Source organism: Corythoichthys intestinalis, chromosome 10 (genome assembly GCF_030265065.1).
Source record: "Corythoichthys intestinalis isolate RoL2023-P3 chromosome 10, ASM3026506v1, whole genome shotgun sequence".
In the NCBI taxonomy this organism is placed as follows: domain Eukaryota; kingdom Metazoa; phylum Chordata; class Actinopteri; order Syngnathiformes; family Syngnathidae; genus Corythoichthys; species Corythoichthys intestinalis.
In genome coordinates, this window is record NC_080404.1 from 10,616,033 (window position 1) to 10,630,577 (window position 14,545).

Below are 14,545 nucleotides of genomic sequence, written 5' to 3' on the forward strand. Positions count from 1 at the left end.
TAAACCACTCACCAGTGATTGGGCACACACCTGACCTAAATTGTTTGGTAAGAATGGGTTTCACTTGCTCTTTAAGTCTCCTTAGGCAGAGGGTTCACTTACGTATTTTTCCCCCTTCTATCATTGTTTGCATGCTATCCTCTTTAAAATATGAAAACCTATAAATGTTTGGGTGGTTCTAGTTAAAGCTGACCGTTTTTTTCATCTATGTGATTTTGACAAAGATCAGATGACATTTGATGGTGACTTTGTGCAGAAATGTAAGAAATTCCAAAAGGTTCCACTGTATGTGCAGACTCAAGTGATGGTTGTAGCCTGGTAAATGTACTGAGTGGTGCCAAATATATATACTAGTATATATGCCATCAATAAAAATATTTGCATAGAATGATGTCGAGCGTCAACAAGCACTATTCCCAGTTACTTGTTATTTGATCACTAGCTCAAATTGACAAAGTGATTCATTTCAGGAGTCACCGCGTCTCCTGTGCCACCTTTCCACAGGGGGAGTGTGGATCTGTTGATAACTGTGAGTGAAGTGAATTATCAGTGTGTTCACTGCCAGCCATCATGATTAGGGCTCCAGGAAGGTCACACAGATCTGATTAGACATCCGTGAGTTCTCATTACATCCTTGGGACTGGGGCAATGGCACCGCCGCTGTTGAGCTTACCAATACAGGGATGATGGTGGGTCAAGTGGAATATGTCAACTGTTACCCACATTTTATTTGATTTTCTTTTTTAAGCTTTCATTTTATAGATTGGATTGAAAATAACGCCACGCACATCCCAGTCCTGACACTAAAAGCTGCTGTTCAGTTCATATGGCTCTTCAACAAGTGAGCCTTAGCAGGTGCAAGAAATAAACACATTCCTGCATGAATTATGTCAATCTATGGGAGAAATTCCCATTCATGATAATTATTTGGTAATTTTGTTCCAGTTACAATCTCAATAACGTACACTATAATCTGTTTTTACGAGCAAGGCAACCAGACATTTCCACTTAGCAGACCCAAACAAAGTGTCCCCTTGGTCAAGATTCAATTACAGTACCCTATGAGACATGTCTTCTGTTCGGATGTGACTTGCATTTCTATTACTAAGTCCTTGATTCTGCAAGGACGGATTTAATCTTTTTTTTTTTTTTTTGTTGGGCACTGTTTGCAGATTTTGCGGAAAAGTATAAAAGTCCCAAACATTAATGCTACATTACTAGAAATTTCTAAATTGTCCATCAGTGGAAATGAGAGTTTGAAGGATTATTTGTCAGACTGCGATTAACTGATGACTAATTCAGGGTGTGAATTTGTTTCTCGCACAAATTTAACATAGGGTGCAGCAGTCACCTACAACTCCAAGGAGGCAATGTATAGGAAATGATTATGATCACTTATCATCATTACATACTTTACTTTCTTCATTATTGACTTTTTATGTCGGGAAATAGGGGCAACAGAATGCATTCATGCATCAGCAATGGAACATGTTGATACAATACAACCTATGTGCTCTGTTCTTGCCTTCATTTTTCTTATATGCCTCTCCTCTACTCACAAAAGCACAGCCATCCTGGGATGAAGGCCAAGCTCCAGTGCTCTTAGTGCACGCTGCTGAAAGTGGCAGTCTTACCCTGAAAGCCTTGACGGAACCTGGAGCCAAGTGGCAGCAGGTCAGGGGTGTACTCATTATAGCCGCCTACAAAGAGTAGCTTGACAGCACTGAGGCCCTGCAGAGGTCCTGGAGACGAGCCTGTTCTGGTCCTTTGTCCATCAACCTAAGAAAGATGTTGTCAATACTTGAGCAAGTAAATTATTGAAAAGTCTTAAGTGTCGAAATGCATGACCTCCAATTGATTAGATTCACTTAGCTCGTAAATGGATGTGTTTTTGAATGATACGAATGTTTTCCTCAATGATTTGTCACGCTGTTCTTGTGAATTTCACAGCGGTGGAATGGAACAAAGTAAAAGTACTTAATTACTGTACTTATGTACATTTTTTTGTATCTGTACTTTACTTGAGTACAAATATGAAGTGGTACTTTTTACTTTTACTTCACTACATTTTACAGCAGGTATCTGTACTTTTTACTCCACTAGTTTTGAAATTGTCGCCTGCGTTACATGTTACTTTAGTTGGTTTTCTTTTTTTCTCATTGTGAATTGATAGTTTCCTTTTCATGCCTCCGGCGCAAACGATAAGCCCAGTGCAACTATACTGTAATTTAGCACAAGAGGAGGCAACACGAGTACAAGCAAGATTAGGCAGATGAACAAGATATTTACCAATAAAAACCACAACACTGTTGTACAGTAGGTGGTGGTATGCACCTGATAGTTGCTTGCTATCCTTCATTGAGCTATGTTTTGGAGTTTTTGAGCTTGTTAAGCTTCGTTTTACAGCATAGGCATACAGCATAGCATAGGAGTTTGACTTTTGTGGGTGTGGGGATAAAACACGTTGATGACCCTGAAACGCAGTGTCAGCAATAAAATCATATATATACCCGCTCGTCCCTACAAAAAAAATCAGTGGTGAAAAAAACAATGTGATATCACTCAAATGTTGCTTTTCATACTATAATTATTGATACGCAATGGTAAGATCTAACAACTTCATCCTTAAAATATATTCAAACAGTATTGATTGCATGGGCTATGCGTGATTGTCGTGCGTGCATATGTTGTTTTTTATTGGTATGCTAAGCAGGCACGATTGATTCGCGCTAGCTTAGCCACTCTGGAGCCCTGAAGCTGACAAATCAATCAAATTCAAATAACAAATAACTTACAAATAACAAATAATAACAATAACAAATTCAAATAATAACAAATAACTAACATACTGCACGGAATTTGTTGAAATCAACTCCACTGACCAATTAAAACCCCGCTAACTCGAAACCTTGAGTCAAAAAATCTGAACTTACCCTTTAAAGGAGGGAGGCACTGAACCCCCCTTCAATCTCTGCCTATGGTTTACAGCGCAGTCAATTATATTGCTTGATTTTTCCAATCTGCACAGTTTCAAATCAAACTGAGCAGTCAATGCATTTTCTTGTTCTTTCTTTGAATAATGATTCAGATCTATGTATGTATGTATATGTATATATATATATATATATATATATATATATATATATATATATATATATATATATATATATATATATACAGTATATATAATATATATGTACATTACATTTTTGCATCTGGGGAAAATACTTTTGCTTTTTACTTGTAAAAGTAAATTTTAAAGCAAGTACTTTTGTACTTTTACTTGAGTAGTTTTTTGAACCTGTATCTGTACTTTTACTTAACTAAAAAAAATGTTAGTACTTCATTCACCACTGGAATTTCAGAACAATATTTTTTGTTTCTGATCATGTACTGTTAGAAATGTAGTTTTGAACGCCACAGCTCTCCAGTGGGGGTCAAGGGAAAGCAATATTAACTAGGCCTATATTAATTCACTTTTAGTTACCCAAGAGAAGTATACTGATAATTTAATAATAGCTTTTTAAATTTTATTTAACTCGAACAATACCAAAAATAACTAACCCTGAAACTTTACACAGCTGACATTGTAGAGGACAAATATAAAGAGAGGAAGGAAAAGAGTAAAATGCTCTTTTCATGTAGTGTTCAATTTGCCTTTCTGGAGGTACAGCACACAACTCCTGGCTCTGTTTGATGCCTTGCAATCTTAAATCAAATAACACTGCAATAATCTGCAATCACCTTCAACCATCCTGTTTTATTGGTCCTTCCAAACGTGACCGTCTGGACGTCCATGTGAAGATTCAGTCGATCCGAGACGATTGTTGCTATACCTGAGCCAAGGTTGAATCTATGAAGAACTCTTCCCTTCCGCAAGCCCAAGACAAGAAAGTCGTCACCATCGGTGCCTGGAATTGTAAGTTATTAATGAATAATGAACATCGCTCCAGATATAATACAGTTAGGTCATAAATATCTTATAAATATCACGAACTCTCACTGAACTGTAACCCACAAAAACAATAACAATCAATTACCCACATTTAAACTTAATTATAGATGTGGTTGCTTGAAGGCACATTGTAGACGACAATGTTCATCACTGTAACGGCTGTGATTATGTGTAACTTGATCTCATGCATTAATTAAATAATTGTGCTTCATCGTTTTGAGTAAGCTAGTGATCAAAGCTGACACTTCATTAAAGCAATTATTGTTTAAGTTGTTCATATTTCATCTTTTCTCCAATTTTGCCTTTGAATCTGCACTATTTCTGATGTTACTTCTCTCCCTTCTCTTTGATTATTCATATTTCTAGTGTTTTTTTGTTTTTTTTTGCCTTTATGATTTACCATGATTTTACCATGTCTTTTTTTTTTTCTAAACTATTGTCTGGGGATGCTAAAATAACATTAGCACATCTGAACACAGTCATTTATTACTATGGATATAAAAACATTGAAATCATGGATATTAAAAGCATAGATACTGTTTCTTTAAACTTGGATGGCTATATATGTTATAATATTATTACTGTATTTTACAAAAATAATTAGTGAACTATTGGCAAACAAATGACAATTACAAAAACCGCAAAGCCTTAGCTAATAAATGCCAATGGCCTCGCATCTGTCTGAATAATAACTGGAAGAAAACAGAAAACGCATACTGTTTCAAATTTTTTCTGGTTTTGGATTAATTTCTTTTCAGAATCAGAATCATCTTCATTGGGCAAGTATGCTAGAAACACACTTGGAATAAGTTATAATAATGATAATAATAATAATTCATTTTATTTGAAGGTGCCCTTCTGGCATTCAAGGTCACCATACAATCATACTAAAGACATTTAGGCAGATTTAAGGTTTAAAAAAAAAACAATATAAATGAATAAGGGAAAACAAAAGTACAGAAGATTTAAGGCATTTCAAATATTAAACAGATGTAAAAACATGAACAATTGTCATGCCTTGAGTTGAGGTCTGTTAACTTTGTGCCGTAGTGTGTCTGGTTATTGTGACTACCCATTGATTTCACCTGTTGTGGTCTGCTCCTTGTGTGTTGACCTATCCACTGTCTCGTGTATCATCCACCTGTTCCACATTGTCTCGTTACCCAATTTCTGTATTTAAAGGGTACCACGGATCGAAAGACGTGTACTGGTCCTTCTCCAAAAATTAGCATATTGTAATAAAGTTAATTATTTTATGTAACGTACTGACATGCATTAGACTTTCATATATTTTAGATTCATTACACACAACTGAAATAGTTCAAGCTTTTTATTGTTTTAATATTGATGATTTTGGGAAAAAAGTCAAGAAAAACCAAAAATCCCTATCTAAAAAAATTAGCATATCATGAAAAGGTACTCTAAAGAAGCTACTAACTTAATCATCTGAATCAACATATTAACTCAAAACCCCTGCAAAAGATTCCTGAGGCTTTTAAAAACTCCCAGCCTGGTTCATTACTCAAAACCGCAATCATGGGATAGACTGCCGACCTGACTGCTGTCCAGAAGGCCATCATTGACACCCTCAAGCAAGAGGCTAAGACACAGAAAGAAATTTCTGAGCGAACAGGCAGTTCCCAGAGTGCTGTATCAAGGCATCTCAGTGGGAAGTCTGTGGGCAAGTGTGGCAAGGAAACGCTGCACAACCAGAAGAGGTGACCGCACCCTGAAAAAGACTGTGGAGAAGGGCCAATTCCAGACCTTGGGGGACCTGCAGAAACAGTGGACTGAGTCTGGAGTAGAAATATCCAGAGCCACTGTGTACAGGCGTGTGCTGGAAATGGGCTACAGGTGCCGCATTCCCCAGGTCAAGCCACTTTTGAACCTGAAACAGCGGCAGAAGCGCCTGACCTGGACTACAGAGAAGCAGCACTGTACTGTTGCTCAGTGGTCCAAAGTACTTTTTTCAGATGAAAGCAAATTTTGCATGTCATTCGGAAATCAAGGTGCCAGAGTTTGGAGGAAGACTGGGCAGAAGGAAGTGCCAAAATGCTTGAAGTCCAGTGTCAAGTACCCACAGTCAGTGATGGTCTGGGGTGCCATGTCAGCTGCTGGTGTGGGTCTACTGTGTTTTATCAAGGGCAGGGTCAATGCAGCTAGCTATCAGGAGATTTTGGAGCACTTCATGCTTCCATCTGCTGAAAAGCTTTACGGAGATGAAGATTTCATTTTTCAGCACGACCTGGCACCTACTCACAGTGCCAAAACCGCTGGTAAATGGTTTACTGACCATGGCATTACTGTGCTCAATTGTCCTGCCAACTCTCCTGACCTGAACCCCATAGAGAATCTATGGGATATTGTGAAGAGAAAGTTGAGAGACACAAGACCCAACACTGTGGATGAGCTTAAGGCTGCTATCAAAGCATCCTGGGCCTCCATAACACCTCAGCAGTGCCACAGGCTGATTGCCTCCATGCCACGCCGCATTGAAGCAGTCATTTCTGCAAAAGGATTCCCGACCAAGTATTGAGTGCACAGCTTATATACTTAATTGAAGGTTGACTTTTTTTTGTATTAAAAAACACTTTTTTGTATTGGCCGGATGAAATATGCAAATTTTTAGAGACAGGGACTTTTTTTGTTGTTGTTGCCAAAATCATCGATATTAAAACATTAAAAGGCTTGAACTCCTTCAGTTGTGTGTAATGAATCTAAAACATATGAAAGTCTAATGTTTATCAGTAGATTACAGAAAATAAAGTAGTTCTTAAAATATAACTGTTAGTACGACGTATAATAATTTTATATTAAAACGCCTCTTAATGTTTCATTTTAGGAACATTTTGTAAAATTTTAAATAAAAAAATAAACTAGTTGCTCGCCAATGTTGTTGACATCACATGACGTCACATGGTCATGCTGCCGTACTCCACAGTGTCACTCTTTAACTATGTAAGGTAGTGATTTAAATACAACACAAGGTGTCAATGGCGAGTTTCAAATAAATAAGAGATCAAGCCTATGAGTGTGTTTTGTCCCTCAACTGACAACATAGTTTTCTGTTTAGTGCGGATCCATTGTGATTTATGTTCATTTGAGTGTTGTCTTCACAACATAAAAGACTCTTGATAATGGCTCCCAGCATCAAAGTTTGTGTTTTGTGACTAAATATTGCCATCCAGTGTATTTGTTGAGCTGAACGAGTTTGCAAATGTTTGAATAGAGTTTGACCAAAGTCTGAGTAAGTTTTATGTGTATTTTGCATATCTATTTTGATTGTGAATTCGTTAGCTAAACAAGATCCTAAAATGTTTGAATAGAGTTTGAAGAGTTTAAAGGGAAACTACGGCGTCAGTCAAGGGATCTGGTAAATCTGGTAGATGGAGCTTCTCTACACTGTAAATGTGAATAGACAACTTAATTAAATATGATAAGTTAACCAAATTCAATTTTTTATCAACCTGTCGTGAAATTTTTAGAGTATTTAAAGTAAGAAGTAATTTGGAGCTGGAAAACATGCCTAACTTGATGTATCTCAAGTCAAATTAGATTTTTTTTTGTTTTTTTGTACCAAGTATTCTTAGGGCGTTCATTCAGACATGCGCAGATCTGCTATGTCTATTTCGCACTTTTCTCACACCATAACATTCCATCACACGTCTACGGTGAGCAGAGTAGTCAAGCAGAGCAAACACCTTCACTTACTTTACTTCCCTTCGATTTGGTTTGTAACTATTTTACTCTTTTATAAACTGGCACGTCACCTTGTTGTATATTGCAACGTGACAGTTTATAAAGGGTAAAATATTGTAGCGAACATTTATTTCTAGGTTACGCCGCAATGGATGATGGGTAGTTGTGGCAACCACGACAGTAGTGGTTGCGGTTATGTGAATTTTGTTCAATGAATAGCGCTGTTTCTGTCATTCTTCTCCACGTTGCTCTCCACAATATTTCCTTAGCAAATCGATGTGAAGTAGGTAAAGGGGGTTGAAGAGAGTTATACTACTGATTATTCATTTCACAGCGTGGTGTCAAGAGCCAGTGTCTCTTGTGTTTTAAATGCATGGTTGAGCATTTTAAAATAAAGTTAATTGCACTGAGTTAATCCATTGAGTGTTCTCCATTTATTTGGGTATAGTGTAATTCCTGTTTAAAAAGGTGTTATTAATTAAATTAGCATGTAATGTTTATATTGTACAATTATTTCGGGTTAAAAAAAATGAAGTTCACCTGCATATAATGAATGAGCAGCACCAAAGCCTCAAGTCAAAGTGCTCAATGCAAATTAATTTTCGCACAATAAGGCGCACCTGACCATAAGCCGCCACCCACCAAATTTGACATGAAAACGGCATTTGTTCATGGATAAGGCGCACTGGACTATAAGCTGCAGCTATCCACACTGTATTATGGGACATTTACACCAAAAGATATTCACCGGTAACACTTTATTTGACAGCGGCATCATACGACTGTCAAATTAACCACCATGAAGCTTTGCACCAATTAGTTGCAAAGCTTCATTGCTTAAAGAAGCATCATTTGGCCATCACTGCTCCTTTGGGGTAGACAATCAACCTCCTGCTGCCACCTTATGTCAACACTGTTGTTGTCTAACATGCCTCCTAGCATGCATTGCAGCACTACAGATTTAAATAACAATCAAATAACAATCATATTCTGTGCTAATTACTTCTTCACTTCCAGTTGTTTCATTAATTGCTAATTATGGTATTTGTTAACACTTTATTTGACAGTGGTGCTGTAAGACTGTCATTAGACAATCATAATTTTAACGACACTGTCATGAACATAAATGAATGCTTATAACAGATGTCATTTATCTGGCAAATTATCTCACTTTTGGATGGATGTAAAAGATCCAAGCTGGACATAATTGGAGTTAGTGACATAATTTGCCCGATGACACTTAATGACATTAGTTATAAGCATTCAATAATGGCCATGATAGTGTCATGTCATAATTATGATGGTCTTGTGACAGTCGTATGACACCACTGTCAAATAAAGTGTTACCTATTAACCCCCAAAAAAAATCATCAAATAAGCCGAACTGGACTATAAAGTAGCGGCTTATAGTCTGAAAATTACGGTAATTAATTCAAGTTAATTTGAGGACTGCAAACTCCATTAACTAATCCATTATTAAGGTAATTTGAGTTCTTAAAACTTTAAATAAGTAAATTGCATCTAATTAATGAAAGTAACTTATATTACATTTTCTAAGGCAACAAGTTCTTTCAAGTCAATTTATCATAGTTTACAGCACAATGTAGTACAACAAACATGCCACTATAACAAAAATGTACTGTACATCTATTCATCTTGTGTGACTTTGTCATACTCCATCTGGTTTCAAACATATGTTCTGTTCGAAATGAGGCAAGCTATTTAAATATTTTTAAAAAATGAAAAAGATGGAAGATGAAAAAGTCTTTCGAAAAGCTTGTTTTTTTTCTTTTCAAATATTCAGTTTTTGTTCACCAACATTGTTTTCATTTAAAAACCGCAGTGGGTTTAACATCTCAATTATTGCTGAGACACAAACACATAATCCCAGGAAGTGTTCAGGTTGCTGACCTTGTCCTTTTTTCCCAGCGAACAAAATCAGGTTGTCTTTCACGGCAGAGGAGTTATTGGCCAGTGTGAACTTAAACTGGAACTCGTAGAAAAAATTGAGGCTCGGAATGTTCGTGAAGGCTGCGAAAGATGTGTAGCCAAACGCATCTGTGCCACTGAATCTGGTACGTGTGATGCTGATTGCTGCAAGACAGAAAGACATATTGGAGAGAGACAGTGGGTTTCCATCACACTTTGCCAAAAGATGGCACTATTGCCACACAGTGCACCCGTGGAGCGAGTTGAATCCTTTCAGAATACTATTAGACGATGACCCGTTTTCAAACACTATCACCTCTCCAGTCCTATTCTATTTCCATTAGAAGCTATTTAGGCTGAATTTTGGCAAGCAGCCTCCAACTCCTTCATCCTCTTGCTGCACACAATACCAGAACAGGCGTATTCATTCCAAGTTTAAGTACAGGGACCTTGTTGTTGTACTATAATGCGCTCTACTTACGTTGCACCTCTGTATTTGATTTGGACTGTGTACTCTATGTATTTGTACTTTGGATATTTCTAAAACATCAGTTCTTTTTCTTGTTTGGCGGACACCTTTCGTGGTCATTGTGATAGCAACAGGCTCAAAATTCAAGCTCTTCAATTGCCCCAGTAATGCACATAAATTATTGATAAAGCCTCTGTATCATCCCCACTTTCTTTACTGTTATGCTGAATTGCCGCAAATTAAACAAATGGTGATGTGTTCGCCTATTTTGTCCAAATACTGGGCTGAATGCCAGTGGGGCTATTTTTATTTTTTATTTTTTTTTGCCAAACCAAAGAGAGATATGTGGATATCGTCAGCTTTCATTGTGTTTAATATATTCTCACCCCCCCCCACCGCAAGTATATCTCTGTTGTGTTACGGTAAGAGCACAGATGGACACAAGCTTGGCTTTCTGAACACTCCTTTACTTCCGTATCCACACACGCTAACAACACACTAACTCCACCCACATATCCCACAATCCCATGGTATTAAACTGTCTATATATATACACAGCATATATATATATATCTTACAGACACAACATTTCCCCCTCCCACCGGAAAGTGCAACTGAGAACAAACAACTAACAAGAAGAATAACATGCAACATAAACTATTGTCGGTAGTCCCACACCCAACCTAGGTATGATATGATGTAACATAGTCCCGAAGAGTAACCGGCCGAGCTCGGACCCTCACTGGCCTGGCATCCAGCTGCTGTGGCGCCTGGAGCTGGGGAGCAACCGGTTCCTCTGGTACGGCCCACACTGGAGGTGCAGGTGGTCCAGGATCCACTTTTAGTGGAACTCTAAGTGCAGCTCCATCTGGAGGTGAAGGCGGTGGAACCTTTCTCAGTCTGCAGGCATGCCAACGGGAGCCATCGTCCAAAAGGAAAGTCGCACGGCCCAGAATCCGTATGACTTGCCTTGGTTGCGACCAGAAAGATGACATCTTGTTGAGGCGTTGTGGCCGCCGAGTCCTAACCCAGTCCGACACCTGGATCGTTGTTGGACGTGCCCTGCGCCTCCGGTCCACTTGCTCCTTCGTCTTCCGCTGCCGTACTGCCACAACCTCCTTTGTCTGCGCGAGTGAGGGCCTGATTGGCAACAAAGTGGGGGCCCGAAGCCTGTGCAGCGGAAGTTCAATGTCCCGTCCTAACATAAGCTGCGCTGGGGACACTTGAGTCGTGGAATGGGGGCTCGCCCTGTAGTGTAACAATGTTTGGTTGAGAGCAACTGGAAAACTACAGCCTTGTGCCATGTGAGCACGGATACCATTTTTCAGCGTAGCATTGAAACGCTCCACACCTCCATTTGCCTGAGGGTGGTAAAAGGCGGTTCGAATGTGCTTGATGCTTCTGCTGGCGAGGAAATCCACAAATTCCGCTGATGTCAACTGAGGGCCATTGTCAGTCGTCACAGTCTTTGGCAGCCCCCAGCGAGCAAACAGATCATCAAGAATTTGGATTACAGCACAGGACGTCACCGTACCCACTGGAACCACCTCAGGCCACTTGGAGTGGAGATCATACACAACCACAAGGAAGCGCTGGTGGCGAGGAACATTACGGCCATGGATTTCACCACATATATCCAACTGCACGTGGGCCCATGGTTGAGAAGGCCATGCAAGTGGTTGTAAGGGAGCAGCGGGTGGAGGCCCTGCCTTGCCACTGAGGAGGCAAGCAGAGCAGTCACGGACCAGATGCTCAATGTCCTGGTCAATTGCTGGCCACCACACGAACTCACGGCACCTTTGCTTGAGCTTAACCACTCCAAGGTGGCCCTCATGTGCCATCGCCAGCACACGAGCACGTAGGGTGGTCGGAATGATGGTACGGAGTCCCCTTGACACACATGTGTCAGCCCAGCAGGACAACTCATCCTTCACCGTAGCAAATGGCTTTAGCTCCTCAGGAAATTTGGCAGGCCAGCCCAGTCTAATATATGTGCGGAGCTTGCACAAAATCGGATCCTTATCCGATTCAGCTTGCAGTTCCTCCAGCTTGACTGTAGACTGCAAAGGCGCGTACAATGTCTGTATAAGGATCGGTTCCTCGTCCTCTGCTTGCCTAGACAGCATGGGTGGGACAGAAGGCTTTGAGGCTGCAATAGAACGAGAGAGGAGGTCAGCTACAACATTTTCCCTGCCTGGAGTGAATACAAGATCATAGTCGTATTGCCGGAGGCGATCGGCCCAGCGGTGGAGTCGCAGCGGCTTGTGTCCGGTGCCGGATGTGGCAAGCACCGTAGTCAGGGCTTGGTGGTCTGTTCTGATGGTGAAGTGCCGACCATAGAGGAACATGTGCCACCGTTCGCATGCCCATACGCAGGCGAGCGCCTCACGTTCGCCAACCGAGTAGCGCTGCTCCGTCTCAGAAAGAGCGCGAGATGCGAAGGCAATTGGCCTCTCTACTCCATCCTGCAGCTGGGAAAGGACAGCACCAACTGCAGCCGTAGATGCATCGCAGGTCAGGATGGTTGGGCTGTTAATATCAAAATGAGCCAGGATCGGAGGGGATATCAGCCGGTCTTTCAGGGCAGCGAAGGCAGCAGAGCATTGTGAAGACCACACCCATGGCTCATTCACCTTCAATAAGCGACGCAAGGGTGCTGTGGTGTCAGAATAGTGGGGCAGAAAACGCATGTAATAAGCAGTCATCCCGAGAAATGAAGCAACCTCGGCCGCAGAGGTCGGTTCAGGAATGCGCCGCACCGCCTCAACGCTGGACGACAGGGGCACAATTCCTTTCGCTGAAAGACGGAACCCGAGGAAGTCCACAGCTTCAGCTGCGAATAAGCATTTGTCAGCGTTCAGAGTGACATGATGTTTCTCCAGGGCGTCAAACACACTGTGTAGGCGGGCATCATGGGTGGCCTGGTCCGCTGCGTGGACCACTATGTCATCTAAGTAGACAGCAGTTCCTGGAAGCCCCGCCAAAATCGTTGACATAATTTTCTGAAAGCAGCTGGGTGCTGAGCTCAAACCAAACGGCATGCGTGTGTATCTGAAAACCCCCGAGTGAGTCACAAATGCAGTCAGGTCCCGGCTGGTGGGATGCAGAGGCACTTGGAGGTAGCCTTGTCGTAGATCAAGCTTTGAAAAAACTGTTGAGCCATGAAAAAGGGCTGTGAGCTCCTCCACTGTGGGCAACGGGTACTTGTCCGGAATGATGGCCTTGTTGACCTGCCGTAGGTCAACGCATATCCTGAGTCCCCCTGACTTCTTTTTGGCGACCACCAAATTGGAGACCCATGGCGAAGCATCAATGGGCTCAATGATGCCATCCAGTAACATGGAGGACAGTTCGGCTGAGACCCCATCCCTGAGCGCAAGTGGCACGCGCCTGAGAGGCTGGATTACTGGCACAACCCCTGGATCTACACGAGGGCGGTGATTGAAAGCCGTAATACATCCCAAACCATCGAACAATGCTGGACATTTGTTTTGAAGCGATGCAGGTAGGACCTGCATTATAGCCTGGCCGCTGTTGTCCATCATTGAAAAGCCCAGTTCTATAAACAGGTCCAAGCCAAGCAGGTTGGCCCCCTGGCGTGCCACTGTGAATGGGAAGGATGGTAGATGCTTTGACCCGTAGCTGACCGGCAGATTAAGGGTGCCCATCACGTCGATTTTTGAATTTCCATACCCCTGCAGAGGGAGTCTGGGACGAGGGCCAAGCTGAAGATGGTGAAAGAACATCCTATAGGTTGCATAATTGAGCAGTGACGCTGCAGCTCCAGTATCCACCAGCAATGGAATGCCCACCTCTCCCAGTTGGACAGTGCATGTCTTGAATGACGCACTGGTAGATAGGACATTACTAATGTCAGCAGAGCCTGTGGCAGATCGAGAACTGCAAACCGGATTGTTAGGTGAGGTGACGTGGTATGTAGCTGAACGACATAACTTAGCAAAATGATTGAGTTTTCCACAGTTTCTGCACGTTTGACCGCGTGCGGGGCAGTCTGGTGCTCTTGTTATATGTGTAAATGAGCCACAGTTGCTGCAGTGTCTCCTATCTCCCCCACGAGGGCGCTGTCTGACCATTTGTAACATTGCAACGTCAGCCTCCCTGCCTGCAGTGTCTGGAGCTGATGCATGTTGAGATGGTGGTTGTCGTACCACGTGCTGCGTCGGCATTTGTTGTAGTGACGGGATCTGTCGTTCACTTGAGTAAACGAATCCATTCCGGTTCGTTCAGTAAAACGATTCGTTCAAACGAATCGTTCAACGAATCGTTCGCCCCCCTCATCTCCCTCCCCACCCAAATGAATCGTTCGGTTAGTGAACGGGAAGTGACGTTGCCGAACGAATCCCCAAAGACCGCTTCGCAGTATAACTGAACGGGAAGTGACATTGCTTGGTCCCTCCCTCTCTTGCACATTGACCACTCGTCGTAGTTTCAGAAATGAGTGACAGGCGATATCATTCTGCTCTCAGAGACAG

General features: G+C 41.5%; 1 protein-coding gene across 1 annotated transcript in view; it reads right to left on the reverse strand.

Moving 5' to 3' along the window:
• Positions 1-14,545, reverse strand: part of eys (eyes shut homolog) — a 522,745-nt gene that overhangs the window by 14,585 nt on the left and 493,615 nt on the right. Inside the window, exons 45-47 of the mRNA XM_057847548.1 lie at positions 9,566-9,748; positions 3,745-3,911; positions 1,635-1,779 (exon numbers count right to left, since the gene is read on the reverse strand). Coding sequence (XP_057703531.1) covers positions 1,635-1,779; positions 3,745-3,911; positions 9,566-9,748 — 495 coding nt within the window. The remainder of the gene's footprint in view (positions 1-1,634; positions 1,780-3,744; positions 3,912-9,565; positions 9,749-14,545) is intronic.